Source organism: Pipistrellus hanaki, assembly GCF_964339955.1.
Source record: "Pipistrellus hanaki genome assembly, chromosome: 1".
NCBI lineage: Eukaryota > Metazoa > Chordata > Mammalia > Chiroptera > Vespertilionidae > Pipistrellus > Pipistrellus hanaki.
Genome location: NC_140503.1, coordinates 119397662 through 119419730, shown reverse-complemented (window position 1 = coordinate 119419730; position 22069 = coordinate 119397662). Strand labels below are relative to the sequence as shown.

Genomic DNA, 22069 nt, shown 5'->3' with positions numbered 1-22069 from the left:
ATACAGGAAGCAACCAATCATGTGTCTCTCTCACATAGCTGTTTCTCTCTCAGTCTCTCTCACTCCCTTCCACTCTCTCTAAAAATCAATGGAAGGAATATCCTCAGGGGAGGATTAACACACACACACACACACACACACACACACACACAGAGGAATAAAAGTTATTTAAATAAAAAGAGAAGAATCACAAGGAAAAGTGCCAAAAATCAAGGCAGAAATGAAGCTAATACTAAAACAGCGGTAATTAGGCTCGCACCTTATATGAGCAGGCAGATTGCAGAGAGCTGTCCGGAGCTTAGGCTGGGCATAGATAAAGATGCAGCAAGCAATACGGAAACAGCCCTGCCTCCACCACCTGTCTCCGGTGGTCACGCCGATGAACTCAGAATAAATTGTGGCAGGACTTTAAAGGAAGGTCAGTTCTGTGATGTGAACACTATCACATCGGGTCTGAATTAGGGTGAAAGAAGGCTCACCTGAGAAGTGACAGTCAAGCAGAGACATGAAGAGTAAGTAGGAATGAAATAGGTGAAGAATGGAGAAAGGAACTTTCCGGGTAATAGGAAGAGCTTGTGTAAAATCTTTCACGTAGAATGATTGAGTGAGAGTGTGGAGAGGAGATGGAGCAGCACAGAGGAGCTAATATTTATTTAAGTTTTCTATATACCAACACTGCTCTAAGCCCTGTCTAGGCATTAATTCTCTTAATCTTTATGAGAACTCTATGATATAGATACGATGTTTTCCCATCTTAAAGATCAGTAAACTGAGGCACAAAGAGATGAACAATTGTTTTCAAGGACATACAACTGGCAAGGAGAGAGACCAGACTGTGAACCTCAAACATTTAACTACTAGACCACTCTGGCCGTGGCCGAGTCGGATTTTGTAAGATCCTTACAGGCTACGATAAAGTGTCTGTATTTTATTCTAAACTCCATGGAGAACGGATGAGGAGAACAGAAGTCAGAGGAGCCAGGGAAGTCATGGTGATCTCGGCAAAGAGGCTCCTGAGGCTGCCGAGGGAGCTGATAAGAAATTGTTACTCAGTTCATAACAACTAGAAGATCAGATTATAGAATTACTCAGAAAAATCCTGGCAAGTTTTTATTAAGACTGCCCAAAATCAATTTTTTTTAAAAGGAAAATGTTCCAGAGGAAGTTAAATGCTAATGATTTAGACATAACCTTCTAGGGGGAAAAAATCTGGAAAAGTAGAAAATTAATAGTCTTATTAAAATTGTTTTAAAACATGAAAGATCCAAAGTACTTTTAGTCGCAATACTCTTAGAGAATAAGAGAGAAAGTAATAAATTAAAATAGACACCAGGACAGATGATAAGCATTGTTATTTTGTCACTGTCCATTGATTGACATCACTGCACCGTGGATAGCCTGTTCCCTTTGGCAGCACATCTGAGGCCTGTAGAACAGGAGACATCAGTGCCGAGGAACCCTGCAGAGCCCGGCACCTCCCTCTCAGGTGGCCATGACGAAGAAGACAGTCAGCATTTGGAAAGCATTTAAAATAGTGCCTGACAGAGACACGGCCATGTGTATGGTAAATAAATAACAAGTGGCAATCGCTAAACCATGTACAGCTCTAAATAAATTAGAATAGAATAGAAAATATAAGAATGCGATAAATAGCGAGAGTAATTACAGTTTGGTTATAGCTACACTGTTACCCAGGATCTCATATATCCGGGAGAACAAAAAGCTTGAGAAACAGTGTCCCACTATAGAGCCTAACCAAGGCCAGAGTTTAATTCTCCTATTTGCCTGTTCACATCGCAAAGAAAAGTGCTGTCCCGCAGACGCACCCTGTGCAGGCAGAGACAGCTCACAGCGGTTGCCAAGAGCCTACTGTGGGCATCTCTGTCCAATTCCATGGTCCGTATCAGCACCGTGAATAGCTTGAAATTGACCATGCTGAGAGGACTCACACCAGAAAAAGGGGAAAATTCTACAAACCAGAGCTTTCTTTCTGTCTAGAGAGACAGTTGTTTAAATATTGACCAAACACTGCTGCTTGTGTGCAAAATTAGAGGCAAGTGTTCACCAAGTGTCCCACCATTCGACCGTTCAACCAGTCACTATGATGCACACTGCCCACCAGGAGGCAGACTCTCCCTCCCGAAGGTTAGCTTGCTGCTGGGATCTGGCCAATCAGGATGGGGCATGACAGGCCGGACACACCCTGGATATTAGATATTCACGATATTGTAAAATTGATATTTACAATATCGGTCTCTCCCCTGATAGTGCACCAGTGGTGTCCCTTGGCCTGGCCTGTAACCTCTCACAACCCCTCAGGGGGGTGTTATAGAGCCAGTTTTATCCTGATCCTCACAGTCCAGGCTGAGGGACCCCATTGGTGCATGAATCTATGCACTGGGCCTCTAGTGAATAATCCAATATAATAAACCCTGAGATGCAAATCAACTGAATGGCTGAACGACTGGTTGCTATGATGCACACTGACCAGCAGGGGGCAGACATTCAATGCAGGAGCTGCCCCCTGGTGGTCAGTGTGCTCCCATGGGAGCGCCGCTCACCCAGAAGCCAGGCTGGCACGGTGGCAGGAGCCTCTCCCTCCTATCAGGCAGCGCTAAGGAGCAGCAAGCCCGGCTTCTGGCTGGTGAGCTCAGGGACCCCTCGGGGGTGTTTGCCTGCTGGCTTAGGCCCACTCCCACAGACACCTAAGCCTGAGACATCCCCCGAGGGTCCCAGACTGCAAGAGGGTGCAGGCCAGGCTGAGGGACACCCCTCTCCCCTCCACCCCCCGTGCACAAATGTGCACTGGGCCTCTAGTAAATAATAATAATGATGAGTTCAAGACAAATATTCAACCCATCATCCATCCTGGAAGAGCCCATAGGCATACATAGAGTTGTGGCAACTTTAAGGAAGGCATTCCATTGTTATCCAGTGAATTCACAAGCCCTAAGACCCACTTTCAGTTCCCTGTCCCGCACGTGCATCAATCTGACAATGAATAAACATATCATTTCTAGAGTCTAGGCAATGTGAAATTGTAGGCTCATCCAACCAGGGACAAGAATTGCTAAAAACTGATAGTGCTGTAGATTTTAAAATATTCCATTTTTGAAGATTGCCTGAGAAAATTTTCTAAACTAGAATTTTTAATCTTCAATTTTTCATGTGGGATATTCTGACATTCTCCTTAGTTGATATGTGTTTAGACTAGAGAATATGATTTTATTTACAATCTATAAATACAAAAAATTAGTTTTATATATAATATATAAAATTATTTTATATATTTTGTATTTTTATATATTCATATTAATATGTTGCAATAGATACCATAACTTATCATTGTGTTAATTATGCTAATTGAGATAATAATCATTAATTTGAAATATAATATGTATTTATATATATATTTAGATGAAACATAAACAGGTCAAGTGTTGAAAAGCATATATTTCCAAATATAAATAACTCTTGACTTTGAAATGGTTTGCAATGCCTCTGCTAGCTAAGTACTTAGATCAGGCATGTCAAATTCACAGCCCACAACGAATATTTTTATGGCCCAGTCAATATAATGGGATGTAAGAAACGTTTTAATAAAAATTGTGTAACTTAATTTTTACAATATCCTGTTAACATAATTATTAATAATGAACTACAATGTTCGCTAATGACTGATTACTATAGTCGTGTCGCATCCATTTCCCTTACGCACCTACCTTATGCGCAGGCGCACATTTCTCTCCACTAATACTAGCAGTGAATCTGTTGGCAGCTGATTGCTATGTCCTGACTTGTTTGGTGTGCGCAACAGGAAATATTTCACTTTTGGAGAACAAGAAAAATAGGTTTATTTGCGTTACGATTATTAATTTATGCAGGGGCCATGAACTTTTCTGGGTGAATAGTGATACAAAGAACACAGCTTGATGTTATAAAGTATGCATTCTACATTCCTGTTTCCCTGTTTCTATCAATATCCCTTAAATATTTACTTCGCAACTCTCAAGAATCTGACACTATATACTAAAATTGTTCAGTTTTTTCCAAATGCCAAGTAGTTAAAAATCATGTAAAGCTGCCCCAATCAGAGGAACCCCTAGTTCCTGATTTGACAACCCTGGATGTTCCATGTCTTTAGGGATCATTGTAATATAGTTTCTGGCCCAATCCACACTGACCTATCCTGACAGCTTATTTCACTGAAATGTGTAAATCAGAAATTCTCCCTTGTATCACTCCATTCTGGGAAGTGGCTACTTATTCCTGAGAAGGGAATGAAAATCTAGAGCTGATACAGGTTCCTGAAACTTCCCTCTTCTGAATAGCTAAGAGAGGGTAGGAAAGGAAATAACCCCCTCCGAGGCTTGGCACTGGACACAGTGTTCCTCATACGTGCTCTCTAAACACATTGCAAAACACATTATTGAAACCCAGCTCACACACTGGGCTCATATTGTATAATAAGCTTTTTTTAAAAAAAGAAGCAAAGGGGAACTCAAAATGCTATTCATTTTCTCCAGAGAAAACCAGCATCCTTTTTTCTCCCTTCCCCCCACCTCTTTTTTTCTTTTACCATCTCTGGAATCTCTCACATTCTATTTTAAGGTGTGATGTGTTCCATTTCAAGAAAATCTGGAAAGCAGGTTCCTTTAAAAATGTAGACGTGTTCTTTCAGCTTTTAACTTGCTATTCATCTCAATTCCTCCTACTTCCTATAATCAAGGTCTCTCACTCAGGATGGACATCAGAATTGCTTGTGGAACTTTTATTTTATTTTATTTTATTTTTCTTTATTGATTAAGGTGTTACATATGTGTCCTTATCCCCCTTGGCCCCCCATCCCCCACTTAAGCTCTCACCCCCACCCCCCGGTGTCTGTGTCCATTGGTTAGGCTCATATGCAAGCATACAAGTCCTTTGGTTGATCTCTCCCCTTACCCTCACCCTCCCCTACCTTCCCTCTGAGGTTTGAGGGTCTGATTGATGCTTCTCTGTCTCTAGATCTGCTTTTGTTCATCAGTTTATGTTGTTCATTATATTCCACAAATGAGCAAGATCATGTGATATTTATCTTTCTATGACTGCCTTATTTCACTTAGCATAATGCTCTCCAGTTCCATCCATGCTGCTGCAAATGGTAAGAATTCCTTCTTTTTTTACCACAGCGTAGTATTCCATTGTATAGATGTACGCTTGTGAAACTTTTAAAAAGTTACAGATGCCAGGCCTTGAAACCTTGCATGTTTTTGAGCCAGAAATTGCTCATCTAGGAATGCCAGTCATCTATGCTGAGGTCCAACAGCTGTCCCCTGATGTGCTGCTGATCAATAGACAGAGCTCTGCCAATGTGTTTTGAAAAGACCCCTCTGGCCCTAGCCAGTTTGGCTCACTGGATAGAGTGTCGACCTGTGGACTGAAGGGTCCCAGGTCCAATTCCCGCCAAGGGCACATGCCCAGATTCCTGGCTCAATCCCCAGTAGGGGGCATGCAGGAGGCAGCCAATTAATGATTCTCTCTCATCATTGATGTTTCTAGCTCTCTCTCCCTCTCCCTTTCTCTCTGAAATCAATAAAAAATATAAAATAAAATATTTTTAAAAATAAAAAAGACTCCTCTGGTGATTATGGTGGGTACATTGTGGGTAAGAGCCTCTTGCATATAGTATTTTAACAGGTGGTGATTCACTGGAAATAGCTTAGAAATTCAATAAAAATCATCATTGCCATTCATTTAAGAAATTATGGGTTTTTTTGGGGGGGGGGAGGTAAAATAACTCAGGAACAGATCTTCTTTCTTTTATTCCTGCTCTAAAAATTCCCAACTGGGATCAGTCCTACAGTCAATGCCCAGATTTCTGAGTATCATTGAAGAAAAATCACATAATCTTGATTGGACTCAGGACAAAATCCTGCTTTCCACCCTTCTCTGTACTCTAATCAGTGTTCATCTATGCATCTCACTAACCCTGACCTACTCTGTTTCCCTTCCCCACAGCAGCTACTCCAATCCTTGCCCATCCTATTGCAGATTCTCTCCTGTTCATGCATCACCATTGTTTTCAGCAGATAACCTGTCTTCTATTTCACAAAGATATTGTTGGATTATCAGGAGTAAATTGCCCCTGTTTCTTTTTACTCCTCCACTCTGCACACTAGAAATCACCTACTTCCTGGTTCTCACACACTTTCCCAAATCATGATTTAATTATCTGGGGAGCCATCTAGAAATAAAAAGAATTTAAAGCCCTTTAGGTGATTATGATCTGCAGTTCAAAGTGAGAACAACTGCTTTCTTAAAAACATTTTTTAAAATTTATTTCAATGAGAAAGGGAGAGAGAAAGAGAGAGAGAAATATCAATGACGAGAGAATCATCCAATCACCTGCCTCCTGCAGGACTCCTACTGGGGATTGAGACTGCAGTCTGGGCATGTGCCCTGACCAGGAATGGAACCATGACCTCCTGATTCATGACATTCAACTACTGGCCAGATCTTAATGTGAGATATGGCAGAACTCAATGAGGTTTTCTTTTTAAAGTCTACATTATGCTAAGTCCCATCACCAGAGATTCTAATTCAATTCATCTGTTGTGACTATGATTGGCATTGATATATATTTGTTGTTGTTAATCCTCACCCAAGGATATATATTTTTTTAGAGAGAGTGAAAGGGAAAGGAAAAGACACAGAGAGAGAAACATTGATTGGTTACCTGAGACCAAGGTATATGCCCTTAACCAGAATCAAACCCAGGACCCTTTAATCCCTGGGCCAACACTCTATCCACTGAGCCAAACCAGCTAGGGTAGCAGTAATATTTTTAAAGCACTCTATTAAGTGCTTTTTATAGAAATTATCAGGTGAAATGGACAGAAATACAATAAAGCCAGGGATTTAAAAGCTTTGCCAGATCAAATAAATAAATATACTGATGATCATGTCTAATTTATTAGTTGCCTATAAATTAATGAGTTCCTACCCTACAGAGACTCCAACCTCTTCATTAAATATTTAAATATGAAGTAATTTTTGAGAAACAACTATCCTTCTTAAACTATTTCAAAAAATTCAAAAGGAGGGAAGACTTTCAACCTCATTTTAGAAGACCAGCATTATTCCAGAACCAAATCAGGTTACCACAAAGAAAGAAAGTTATAGGACAATATTCTTAATGAATATAGATGGCTAAGATCTTCCATAAAATATTAGCAAACTGGATCCAGCAATACATTAAAAATATTATACACCATTACCAAGTGGGATTAGTTCTGGGGTACAAGGTTAGTATAATAACCACAAATCAATAAATGTAACACAAAACATGAACAAAAAAAAGGATTAAAACCACATGATCATATCAACAGATGCAGAAAAGCATTTTATAAAATCCAGCACCCATTTATTATTTTTTTTAAAAACAAAACACAAAATTCTCAGCAAAGTTAGAGTAGAGTGAACATACCTCAACATAATAAAAGCTTTATATGACAAATCCACAGCCAACATTGTACTCAACAGGCAAAAAACTATAAGTATTTTCTTTAAAATCAGGAGCAAGACAGAGTTGGCCACTTTCACCACTTTTCTCAACATAATACAAGCCACGGTTATTAGTCAAGAAGAAAAAATAAAAGGTATACAAAGAAAGATGTAAAAATATCCTTATTTGCATTTGATAAGAGGCTGTATGTAGAAAACACTAATGATTCCACCAATAAGCCACTAAGAACTGGTCAATAAATTCAGTAAAGTAGGAGGATATAAAATAAATATCTAAAATTAGTTGAATTTTTACTCATCAATAATGAACCACCAGGAAGGGAAAGTAAGAAAACAATCCTATTTACAATTGCATTAAAAAAATACCTAGGAATAAATTTAACCAAGGATGTAGAAGATCTGTATTAGGAAAATTTCAAGACACTGAAGAAAGAAACTGAAGAAGATACAAATAAGTAAAAGTATAGACTGTGTTCGTGGATAGGAATAATTAACACCATTAAAATATCCATATGCCCAGTCAGAGTAGTTCAGTTGGCTGAGCATCATCCTGTGCACAAAAATGTTGCTGGTTCAATTCCCAGTCAGGCCATGTACCTGGGTTGAGGGTTTGATCCCAGCCTGGGAGTATGCAAAAGGTGTTCTCTCTTTCTCTCTCTCTCTCTCTCTCTCTCTCTCTCTCTCTCTCTCTCTCTCTCTCTCTCAGCATGTCCTTGAGTGGGGATTATGAAATGTCCATACTACCCAAAGCAATATGTAGATTCAACAATTCCTATCAAGATAGCAATGGTATATTTCACAGAATTAGAAAAAGTATTCCAAAAATTTATATGGAACTATAAAAGATCCTGAATATAAATAGCAATCTTGAAAAAGAAGAGTAAAATTGGAGGAATCATACTACCTGATATCAGACTATACTAAAAGGCCATAGTAGTCAAAACAGCATGGTACTGACATAAAAACAGACATACATCAATGGAACAGAATAGAAAACCCAGAAATAAACCCATGCCTTTATGGTCAATTAATATTTGACAAAGGAGGCAAAATCATACAATGAGGTAAATATAGTCTATAGGTGTTGAGAAAATTAGACAGATACATACCAAAAAAAATGAAACTAGACCACCTTCTCACATTGCACAAGAATAAACTCAAAATGGATTAAAGTCTTAATGTTAGACTCGAAACCATAAAAGTCCTAGAAGAAAAATAGGTAGTAAAATCTGAGACATTTCTCATAGTAATATTTTTTCTGATATATTTCCTCAGGCAAGGAAAATAAATAAAAAATAAACTAAGGGAGCTACATCAAACTACAAAATCTTTTTTTCACAGCAAAGGAAACATCAACATAATGAAAAGACAACCCACTGAATAGGAGAACATATTTACCAATAATACATCTAATGAGGGATTGATATCCGTAATTTATAAAGAAGCCATAAAACAACACCAAAAACAATCTAATTTAAAATTGAGCAAAAGAAAAACAAACAAACCTGAAAAGACACTTTTTCAAAGAGGATGCACAAATGGCCAATGGGCATATGAAAAGATACTTAATGTCATTAATCATCAAAGAGATGCAAATTAAAACCACATTGAAGTACCACCTCACACCTGTCAGAATGGCTACCATCAACAAATCAACAAACAACAAGTACTGGTGAGGATGTGGAGAAAAGGGAATCGTGGTACTCTGTTGGTGGGAATGCAGACTGGTGCAGCCACTATAGAGGACAGTATGGAGTTTCCTCAAAAAATTAAAAGTGGATAAACAGAGAAGAGGAGACAAGATGGCGACCAAACAGACAGACTTGTTCTGACCCTGGTCCCAGAACAGATAAAAGCAGCATCTGAGTCACTCAGGGAATATTGATTGGCAGCTAAGGGCAGCGGAACTCTAAAGGAAGGTCAGGATTTCCTGACCAAGCAGCCAGCACTGCAGAGGTGGAGACCTCTCCCGGAGCTACAGGCTCAGAGGGAAGGCTGCGCCATCTTACCAGGAAAGGAGGATCTTCTCTGAGGCCTGGAAAACCTACAGCAGAGGAGACCATCGAGCAGCTGTGACGCCCCAATCGGCGCAAACACGTGGATTCAAAGGAGTTCTTAGGTCACCCACAGAAAGGAGAAGGAACATCACATAACCAGACATCCTGAAAAGAGAGACCATGGGGAGACAAAGAAATAGCCCGCACATGAAAGAAAAGCAGGCATCACCAGAAAAGGAAGTAAACAAGTTAGAGGCAAGCAACCTACCAGAGTAAGAATTCAGAGTAATGATCATAGGATGGCTAAAAAAGAATGGAAGAGAAATTTGATGATATGAATAAGAAACAAGAGGAAATGAAGAAGAACCAAGAGGAATTGAAGAAGAACCAAGAGGAATTGAAGAAGAACCAAGAGGAAATGAAGATGAACCAAGAAGAAATGAAAAATGACATCGCTACTATGAAGAACTCAATAGGAAGCATCAAGAGTAGACTAGAAGAAGCAGAGGACCGCATCAGTGAGCTAGAAGACAAGATGGAAAAAAATACCCAATTAGAGCAGCTTCTGGGGGAAAAAATTAAAAAGCAGGAGGAGAGCCTAAGGGAACTTTGGGACAATACAAAACAAAAATGGAACTGCCTTATAACCCCAGTGATTCCAAATCCAGAAATATAGTCAAAGAAATCCAAAACACTAATACAAAAAGATATATGCACCCTTAGGTTTATTGCAGTGTTATTTACTATAGTCAAGATTTGAAACCGCCCCAATGTCCATCAGTAGATGAGTGGATAAAAAAAGCTGGGGTACATTTACACAATGGAATGCTACTCAGCCATAAAAAGTAGGCAGTCTTACCCTTTGTGGCAGCAAGGATGGACCTGGAAAGCATTATGCTAAGCAAAATATTAGTAAGCCAATCAGAGAAAGATAAGTGCCAAAGATTTCACTCATATGTAGAATGTAGTGAACAAAATTAACTAACAAACAAAATAAAAACAGATTCACAGATAGAGAACAGACTGGCAGCTGTCAGAGGGGAGGGGATTGGGGTGCTAGGTGAAAAAGGTGAAGAGATTAAGAAAAAAAAAAAAAAAACCCCTCATAGACACAGACAACACTGTGGTGGTTCCCAGAGGAAAAGAGGGTGGAGGGAAATAGAAGAGAGTACAGGGAGGATAAATGGTGATGGAAGGAAACTTGACTTTGGAAGTGAACACAGAATCCTCTATACAGATGATGTATTATAGAATTATCCCCTGAAACTCTATAATTTTATTAAACACCAAAACCGGTTTGACTCAGTGGATAGAGCGTCAGCCTGCGAACTGAAAGGTCCCAGGTTCGATTCTGGTCAAGGGCGTGTACCTTGGTTGCAGGCACATCCCCAGTAGGGGGTGTGCAAGAGGCAGCTGATCGATGATTCTCTATCATCGATGTTTCTAACTCTCTATCCCTCTTCTATCCCTCTCTCTTCCTCTCTGTAAAAAATCAATAAAATATATATTTTTTAAAAAAAAAAAAACAATGTCACCCTGTGTTCACCAATAAATTCAATTAAAAAGCTAGAAAATATTTTGATAAAATAATTGGTAAATATTTATATCACCTTGAAGTGAAAAAAAAACCAACACTTTTTAAGCATAACATTAAAGAGTCCATAAAGAAAATATTAATAGACTGGATTGTATCAAAATTAAACCTTTCCTGTAGCAAAACACCATAATGAAATTAAGAGGCTTATATGCCTGAAATATATGGTAAGTTAAGACATACAAAGCTTAAAATTCTTACTATTTAAGAACTCATGAATCAGTACTCAAAAAAAAAAAAAAAAAAAAAAAAAGAATGGATGTGTCAACAGAAAAACAGATCAAGGATATAAACATATGATTTCTTTAAATCACAAATAGCCAATAAATCTATGAGAAATATCCAACACAGAACTACTTTAAGCAAATTAGGAAAACATTAAGACACTATTTTGCCTATGAAATTAGCAAAGATGAAAAGGAATAAATCATCTAATGTTACAAGGCTGAGGAGAAACAGGTGTTTTCTGACACTGCTATTTAGAGGGTAAAGTAGGGCACTCTTTAGAAGAAGCCATTGATTGATTGACACATCAAAAAACCTTAAAGCCTTGCATGTACTTGAAGCCAGAAATCGTATATCTAGGCATTTTCCCTAAGACATAAGCATTATGTTTTGAGGTTCTGCCATACTTGGCCCACATCTCTGGGTATTAAAGAAACTGCACAGAAGGAACTGGACTAGAGCCACTGTGAGCAGATTTATTTGTAAACCTTACACTGCCAACACCGTATCTGGCACCTCTTACTGATGTGATAGTGGAAACCAACTCCTCTGAGAAGCTCTGATGTTTTCTACTCAAATAGCCTGTTGATCTCACCTCTAGCAAGTCGTTTCTGACAGTGCTGATATCCCTTATGTAGCCAAACTGTCTTGCCACCCTGTTTGTACAATCCCCCACGACCTCCTGTGTATTGATTTGCCTGCATGCGCAGCCAGTCCACAACAGTCCCTTTCTTCTGGAAAGCATTGTTGCCAAGGAGCGCGGACATGTGCAAATGCTCAGGGTCTTCTGAGGACACTGCAGTCAACATGCTGATATCACTCAGCTGTCGTCCAGAGGCATAACTGCTGTGAACATAACTCTCTCTGTCCTCAGCCTCTGCTTGGCCAGTCACCTCGCCGAGTGGCTTCTCACTCCCATACCCAGCACAGGGTCCCCCTTACACACAGACTCCCTGACTATCCACATCCCAACTCTAGTATCACTTCATAAGTCATGGTTCATTAATATAATGGAATATTATTCACCCAATAACAACGACACAACAGAAACAGATGTAATAACAAGAATGATGCCCACAACATATTGTTAAGGAAAAAAGGAAATTACAAAATAGATTTTCTTAAGTGAAGAATGCCTATCAAGACACTATTAATTATAAATCTCTAGTGTGTAGGAGTATGGTTAATTTCTATTTTCTTCTTTTTTGACATTTTAAATGAATTTGTACTATTTTGGAAAAACAGAAAATGTTAGAAATAAGACAATTCAAAAGGAAATGTTAAAAAAAGCTATCTGGGTTTTATATGTGTTGGGACACAAACCTGTGTGTGAATACTCTACTGCCATGGGCTTGCTCTATCTGTAAAGCAATTGTGTGTTTGTTACGTTGCGTTGTGTTGCGTTGTGTTGTGTTGTGTTGGTGTGTGGTGTTGTGTTACGTTGTGTTGCATTGTATTGTATCCCAGAGCAGCAGCAGCCAAAAGACTTTGGATGTGGACACACTTTATCCCTACGGGGTGCTGTGTTATGATTCCCAGAGAGCCAGCGACTAGAGAGTTAGAGAATCGGTCCCCCAAGTTACAGTATCACCCTAGAAATAGATACAGCCTCTGACTCTAAACGGAGGCCTACATTAATGGCTTTCAATCATTAGCAGAAGATCCACTTTTCAAATGAAATCTTACATAAAACACTAACTTCTGAAAAGCAAAAATTGTGTTGATCTGGTTTCAGTAGGACTTGGGGCATCCAGAAGTTTTCCGAGTAACTCTGGAAGGAGCTGTCTAGATTTCCAAATGGACCATTGGAAACAAACAGTAGTTGATGGTAAGAAGGCAACTTCCTTTCAGCAATGTCTGTCGATTCAGGGTTTGAAATCCAACTGCAGTTATTTTTACTGCTAAAGCATGTACATCTAAACCCTTGAACAAGATAAAGCTTTCCTTCATCTGTGACCCCAAAGTATTTGAACTATTACTCTGTTATACCACTGACAGCATGGTGTGCAAGCAGGGCTCATGCTATCCAAATGAGTCCTGCAGGTGAGACTAAAAATGTGCCCCCTATCCATGGACTTCTTTGTGTGTCTGTTTGCATTCGCTGGTTTATATAGGAGGCAGGAAAGAAAATCTAAAGGTGAGCCTAATTTTGGGGTCAGATAATATAGGCAAGTTTGGTGTCAAGAGAACCCATGAGATCCCATGGTGGGGAAAAAAAAGCCACAAGATCTAGTGATAGGAGGAGAAATGGTGGTTTCAGGGGAGTCATGTGGCCATTACTTGAAATCATTGACGCTCAGCCAACCCTAGTCTATAAGCACACTGGGGCTAAGAGGCTTATGTTTCCTAGAGAAAATAGCTATTCCATTCCACTGATCAGCCTCTCTAGGAAAGTAGAACTCTGTGGAAGAATGTCAGGATCCAACTTGCAGAGGAAAGGTTATCAGCAGAACATCAGGCAACATCAAAGAGGCGAGCTGCAGCAGCACTGAGCGTTTAGAGCAGAGAGTAATAGGAAAATAACACACCAAGCTGTCTGTGCATGAGGAGGGTGAGCGGGAGGACAGCAGGAGCCATGGGATAGCCAATAGTCTAGACAACATTTGAGAGCTCAGGAGACTCGCTTTGGGTCTGGTGTTAAAGCAAGAGGGAACAATGGGAAAGGAAGAGAGATGGAGATCTGGACAATAATAGGTGGGGAGTGAACTAGCAAAATTCTGATAGAAATGTTTAGTATGCTCATTTGTGCACAGATACTACTAAAAGCTGGGGGCAAAGAAAAAATAATAAAAGCTGGGGACATTCAGTCTATATATTATATTATTTTTTTTCTTTTTTCTTTTTCTTTTTTTCACAAGATTGGGGCTTGACATTATGGTAAGTTCTCATTTATTGTCATTGTTCTGTGACTTTAAGCAAAAGAACATATAGCAAAAACAATTTTATAGCATTAAATGAAATGTTATTAGACGACTATGTACATGTGTAGCTCTGCCATGCCTTAGAGCTCTACCTACCAGAAAACATTCCTATGGGAGACGTTATGGCACAGTAATCACTTGATACTGAAACACTGCAACTGGAAGTGAGCCCAAAGGATGTGTGGTCCAGGAAAACTACTTTAAGCATAAGCATATTTCCTATTAAGAATAACTTTTATTTTTATTACTAATTGCCTGGTGCATAAAATTCGTGCACATTAAAAGAGAATTAATTAGAGGAAATATTTTAATATTGCTATTTGCCTTTTCTCTATAATAGAAGTGTCAGAGATGAAAGAAAATTAGTAAAATGTATATAAAAAAATCTCCCTCCTGCCAGAGTCTGGGGTGCACTGTGAGACCTAGAGTCAAGTCCCCGCCCACCGCCTGCATGCACTTCAAAAATGCATGAGACCCAGACCTAGCCTGCTCCATCCCCATTGGGTGAGACCCATACCAGGCCAACCCCATCCCCATCAAGTCCCTCCAAGCAGAGGGCACAGCCTCAGGTCCCCCAGCCCAGTGCCGGGGTGGAGGGCACGGCCTGAGGTCCCCAGTAAAGCCCTGCCAAGCAGGGGGTGCAACCTGAGGTCCCCTGGCCCAGCACTGGGGTATGAGGTCCCCCAGCCTGGCACTGGAGCAGGGGGTGCAGCCTGAGGTCCCTTGCCCTGGCCAGGTGCCATGCAGCTTCAGGTCCCTGCTTTTGGTCTTGATGTTATGCTGTCCCAGCTAATTTGTATATTCCTCTATTATATACATAGATATATTTTTTTAATCCTCACCTGAGGATACTTTTTTTCATTGACTTTAGAGAGAGAGAAAGAGAACCATTGATGTGAGAAATATCAATCCATTGCCAACATGCTTGACCAGGATCGAACCCACAACCTAGGTATGTGCCTGACTGGAATTGAATCAGTCAGAGATGATTCTCCAACCAACTGAGCAAGAATAACTTTTATTTTTTTAATTCAGAAAAGGAAAAGCTACATGATGGTCAGACTTGGAACTGAGATGGCTGGGTTAGTGCAAGAGCATGTAAGCACTGGAAATGACCTTAGCTTCATCAGCAGAAGGTCAAAGCTGCTGCAAGCCTGAAGGAAGCCAAACCTGCTTGTCACCCACCCTCCGTACTTCTTTTGACTCTGAAGTACAGTGAAACCATCTTTATAGCACACTTGCTTACTTCAAGATTTATGCAGTACAATTTATATGTCAATGAATTTGTGCATTAATTTAAGTCCCAGAGGATAATCAGATTTCCTGGATTCAAAATTAAAAATCATGGATTCAAAATTCACATAATTTATTATATTAGTATGCATGTTAAAATAAGTATTGGAGACTATTTGAGTTCAAAGTTTGCATAAAAATTAGATGTATATATAATTAATATTTACAAAGGCATTTTGAGTGAATGTTAGTTTTTCTTAAAGTGGACTTAAATGGTGGAGCTATTAAAACAGATATTAACCCTCTTAAATCTGGACAGAGAGGAACTCCTGAAGGAGAAGCAGTTATGTAAGATACCCTGGTGTCTTCTCCCTGAGACTGACTTTTTCTTTGGAGTGTGCTTCCTTATTTCCATTCTCAGTGTCATCATGACTTCTGACACAGGCAAATTTCCCCTTTAAACATCCAACTCATCACTTAAAATATAAAATTCCAACAACTTCTTCCCAAAAATATAAATGTGCATTTTCAAGAGAAATTGACCTAAAAAGTAGGAACAGAAAAATTCACATTCTCATGGAATACAGTCATTAAATACAGTGCAGGCCCTGCGTGACAGTTGGTTTGGGCATCGTTCCAACACACCAAAGTTGCAGGTTTGACCTCAGTCAGGGAACAAGCAAAAAAGCAACCAATGAATGCATAAATAAGTGGAATTACAAATTTCTCTCTCTTTCTCTCTCTCTCTCTCTCTCTCTCTCTCTCTCTCTCTCTCTCTCTCTCTCTCTCTCTCTCTCTCTCTTCCTCTCTCCCACCTTCTTTGTCTCTAAAATCAATAAAAATAAAAAAGCGCAATTTCAAAATACACTTATGTAACTAAGGAGCCTAGAGAAGTAGCAAAGGGTTTGGCAATTCCCAAGTCTCCTCAGTTAAAAAAACACACTTGACAGTGAAGGGCAGATGTAACTTGGGAGCACCTTTTCCTCAGCAGATGGCCACGGGCTGCCATCTTATCTGACCTGTCACTTGTGTGTGTTACACATAATAGTTCATCACTTCTCACCAAAGGACAAAGTACGACACATGAGCTCAGAGTGCCAGATTTCCTCAGTTTTGCTTTTCACTTTGACTGGAAGGGTGGTGGCTCATAACCCATAAAATGAGTCTGGTCTTCCCTTCCTGGCTGTAGTAGTCATGCCTATTATTCCTAAGCATTCTCCTATGATTCATTCACTTTACCCCATCCAGCCCATCAGGAAGTGATGAGTCAACACCCACTCATTTCAAATATAAAGTCTTAACCATGCAATAACTGTAGCATACGAATACTGTGAATTAAACACAGACACTGTCACATGAAATGCAATGAAAGTTGAAGGAATTTAGTACTAACCAAACAAAATACTCAATTCATAAAATAGTTTAAAAAAAAAACAACTAGACATTATTTAGTTTTGACTGATCCCTTTAGAGAAATGTGGCATATCTTGGTTTTTGTGTGATCTTTAGCATTTTAGCAATCTACTATAAAAAATAATTATACAGGACATAACTGCAATAGTCATATTGATTCCTGTATCAAAAGTATCTATACTAAACTATATATTCATCTAAACTTAACATTTTTGTATTTTTAAATAATTGTTACTGATTTTTTTTTTTTTTTTTAGAAGGGAGGAGAGATTGAGCCTGGGATTGAGCCTGCAACCTGGGCACGTGCCCTAACCTGGAATCAAACCAGCAATCTTTTGGTGCATGGGATGATGCCCAGCCAACTGAGCCACATTAGCCAGGAATAAAGTTTTAAGAGTTCATAAAAACAAAAAGCTATAATAACTTACTTAGATACTTTTCTTGCTAAACATTAAAATTTGGCATTAAATATTTGGTACCTTTATTCATTTATTAGTATTATCAAAATGAAAATTGGAAACAAAAATAATTGTATAGCTATCAAAGTAAATTTAAAATAATTATATTTAGATATCTTCATTTGTAATCTTCTATCTGTAATTTTAGCTTTATGGAGTTATCATTAAACATGTCAATAGATAACAGGGTGGCAGGAAAGTGAACAATAGGTCAAACTTATAAAAAAATTATCTTTATAAAAGAATACTTACTTTTTTGCCTCCCTCTAAGAGGATATATCCTGAGTTTTTCAATAATGTCAACCACGATCAAGGAAGTCAGAACCAGAGAGACTGGTAGGTCAGGCAAGGTGTCAGGCAAGTTATTAGCAGAACCATTAATATTCTTTTGAACCTGTTGTCATAAAACCATTGAGAAGCATTATATTTATATGCTTTCTTTAAAAAATATTTTTTTAATTATCTGAAAGCAGTGCTATACATTAATTAAAATACTAAAAGCTTGGTTTTCACCTTCTCAAATATCCCCACAAGATTTTGAACCATTTCTAAAGATGTAATAAGTATTTATATCAATGGGTGAGCCTTCAGTTCAAGGTAATATATGTGAAAATATAACAGTAGGCTTCTGGTAATGGTAAAATGGATAATTCCTCCCAGCCTACTAGTAAGCACAGCCTCTGAAAGTCCGATATCAAAGCCTTCAGAGGAAAAGAATTGGAGTTTAGGATCTTCCAAGAAGGGAGAGCCTAAGTAAACCCAGCTAGGCTTTGTGGCTCTTTCTTCATCTGATTGAGGCATCTATTAAAATAATAAATAAATAAATAAATAAATAAATAAATAAATAAATAAATAAAAATAAAAAACTATGGCAAACATCATATTAATGGTGATGTGTTAAGAGTTTTCCCTCTGAGATCAGGAACAAAACAAAGGTGCCACCATGACCATTTCTGTTCAACAGAGCACTTGAGGTTCCAGCCAGTGTAATAAGACAGGATAAAGAAATAAAAAGTATAAACTTTAAAAAAGAAAGTAAGAAAAACAAAATATTCATAGACTATATGAGTGCATATGAAGAAAAATCCTCCCAAAATGGATTAATTATTTTTACATACCAATAGCAAAGAGTAAGTAAGATTTTTAAAAAGATACCATTTAAAGCAACTTCAATCAAAATTCCAAGTTTTTGTGGAAAAAATAAATAGAAATTGCCTCCCTACTGTACAATATGTACAGAAATTAGCTTCAGATGGATTTTTAATCTAAGAGAGAATGGCAAAACAATACAGGACCCAAAATATAATATAGGAGATCTTCAGAGTCACAATATGACAAAATCTTCTCAAATCAAAGCACTATCCATAAAGAAAAGAAATTAATAAATTGAGCTATTTTAAAAATTAAGAACCTCTCTTAATCAAAAAGATACCATTAAGAGTATTAAGTCATGGAATGTGAAGATATTTGCAATACATATAATCAACAAAGGGCTTGAACTCTGAATATATATTGTAAAAACACAGATGAATTTATCTGAGGTATTAAAAGTTACAGGAAAGCTATCAATAGGGAGGACGTAGTCATTACAAGGAACATATGGTGGCCTTAAGCAGCTGGCAAAGCTTTATTTCTTTTACTTAAGTGTTTACACAGCGGTTTGCTTTGGGGTATCAAATTAATATTATATATTGATGTTTTGTGCACTTTTCTGTTTGTGTGTTAAGGTGGAGTAGAAAATTACCTGGGTACTCACCACACCCTTACTTAATCTCATTGTCTATTTTTCTCTCTATTACCAGTAAATTACTAAAGATCAGAGTCTGTCAAATTTCCTGAGGGGCCTATTTCCAGTAACTAATACAGCACCTGGCATGGAACATGCATTTAATGATATCTGGTCAACATATAAATGAAATATCACAAAATAATTTAAGTTGTGCACCTTGGAGAAGCAAAAACTTTTTCACAGCACCTTACAAATTAATAAGATTAGCAGGGCATTCTTTTTTTAACTTCTTGGATAATAAATTCTATATCCAGAAAGTTCTGCCTATAATATTCTTGTTCTGTAGGCCTCCATCCATTAAAGCAGCATGTAGTCAAAAATATAAAGTTATTTTTAATTATGTATCATGCACAAATTATTTGTCAATAGATATATTATCAAAGGTCTTAGAGTGTGAGTGGCTGTTCACAGGAATAATGTTCTTTTCCGTTATAATTGAATATGATCATGAGAAACATCAGGTTAGAAGAAACAAATGTAAATCTATTTTCAAATTCCAATTCCTTGCTTTTAAAAATTACTTTAAAATAATATTCCTGCTTCTCACACACAAACACAGAAGTAATCTCTTTTAAATTGGCTTCTAGACTTTCCTCCTTAATTATGGAGGTCACAATGACAAATGCATGTATTGCATTTGGGAAGAAGAATGGATAAAATACACCTTAAGAAATTTGTTGGGCACACCACTCTATCAACTCCCAATAACAGGAAATTTTAAAATCTTGCATCAGAAGAAATAAAAATTCCATACCTTAGTCACTGCTATAGAAAAGCTGAAACTGGGGAGTGTGGTGAGTACTACACACATCATCATAATAGGTCTCCTAGCAAAAGAAGAAAAAAAAAATAAGCAAGAGCAACAATGTACAAGATCAACAGTTCCTGTTACTTTTTGCTAGTTTTGCAGTTCCTGTTCCATTCATCTATAGTTTTTCTAAGAAGCTACTGCTTCCCTATTTCCATTTCCCAAATGCTTGAAGATGACAAAGGAGAACACACGCAAAAAAATCAGAATGATTTTCTAGAACAAAGGGTGAGAGATTTCCAAATAATTAACAAATCATAGACAACTAAAATCCTCACAAGGCATGACACATGACATGCACTGTTTTCATAATTCATTAGTTAGGATCCTGCCCCAAAATTCAGGCTCTGGTGACCAACTGGAAAAAAGAACATCAGGACTTTTTAAGTTACAATATGACCCATGTTGTAAAATGTATTTTTCAAAAAATAAATTTAAGACGATAATTAGATATTTAGGGCAACAGAAATTGAAAAAAAAAAATGGGTGTTATTTACTTGAACCCAAAAGAAATCATGTATACATAAAAATCACATAATTTTTCAAACTTGTTTTTGGACCACTTATTAAACTTTTCAAGATCACTCAATCAAATAATTATAAGATATATTACATATTTTATATTCTACCTTATAATAAAGACAGCTTAAATATACATTTAGCACCATTGATGTTGGGGAAAACAAAATATACTCAAAACATTTTCTATAATGAAATATTTACCTTTTTTTTTCTTAGTTAAATTATTAATTACATTTTTAGCATATTGTGTATCTAATAACAAAAAGAGTTGGAATGAGTGAACTATGAGAGCATTATACTAAGTGAAATAAATCAGTCACAAAAAGACAAACATATGAAATACCTAGAATAATAAATTTCATAGAGACCGAAATGGTGGATGCAAGGGATGCAGAAGAGGAGAATGGGGAGCTGCTTAGTGGACATAGACTTTTGGTTTTCCAAGATGAAAAGAATTCTGGAGATTGGCTGCACAACAATGGGAATGTACTTACTGTTATGTTTAAAAGTGGTAGGATAATAAATTTTACGTTATGTACATTTTATCATAATTAAAACTAATCAAATAAGTAAGTGGATTAAAAAAGTGTTGGGGTCTTTCCAATGACTAAGAATTTCTCAGTACTGACAGACATCCCTCTAAGTCCATCCCCCTCTCAGATGTTCTGGTTTAGACCTAAGTTATGGGGTGGGGTATCCCCTCCCTCACAACTTGACCCAGTACCACCTGTAAGATCCGGAGTCTGGTCATATTTTACATACACAGCTTTGCCTCCTGTGTGAGTGCAGATCCAGCTTTCTGCAGTACTCAGCTCTCTAAGACGGAGGAGCACATCCATAGAGTCCCCTTCCCAACTTCACTCCGGGAACTATTCCCGCACCTCTTCTTTAACTGTATTATCTGCCTTGATTACCTCAGCCAATCCCATTGCTTTAAATACCACACAATTGCCAATGACTTCCAAACATGTTATCATATACAGATACTGGCTTCTATCCTTAGTTTTGGACTGTATGCCCAACTATTTGACACTCCATCTAGATGTTTAAAAAACAACTGACAATTAACACTCCTGAGGAAGAACCTATATCCTTTTCCATATCTGTTGTTACCATCCTCAAATCCATCTGATTTACTGACAAACTGCATTTTGAATCCATCCTCTGCTAACACAGTAGTTCATATACTATCATCTCTTATCTGCAATATTTTCTAACCAGTTTCCTGTTAGTAACTCTATTCTTATATAACAGTATTTTCTTCATAGAGCCAACAGTCATATTTTTTGATGTAAAAATACATGTTCTCACTGCCCAGCTCAAAAATCTTTAATGCTGGTGTATGAGAGTAATGGAAAGTTATTGTTTATTGAGTACAGTGTTTCCGTTTGGCAAAATGAAAAGAATTCTGTGGATGGATGGTAGTGAAAGCAGCCTGACGATCAAATAGAATAAAATTAAAGCCTATAATCCTGGCCTACATACTCTATATGATGAGGTTTCTCTCATTTCTCTTTCTCTCACCTTTACTTAGAATGACCTACATCTCTAACACCTCTTTAACTCTGTCCATTCGGGCCACCTGGTTATTTCACACAAAGGT

At 37.9% G+C, this 22069-nt stretch overlaps 1 protein-coding gene across 1 annotated transcript in view; it reads right to left on the bottom strand.

Moving 5' to 3' along the window:
- TMEM236 (transmembrane protein 236) overlaps positions 1-22069 on the bottom strand; it is a gene marked incomplete at both ends in the record, with an annotated part of 48072 nt that overhangs the window by 5495 nt on the left and 20508 nt on the right. The window contains 2 exons of the mRNA XM_084871358.1: positions 17600-17741; positions 19891-19963. Coding sequence (XP_084727484.1) covers positions 17600-17741; positions 19891-19963 — 215 coding nt within the window. The remainder of the gene's footprint in view (positions 1-17599; positions 17742-19890; positions 19964-22069) is intronic.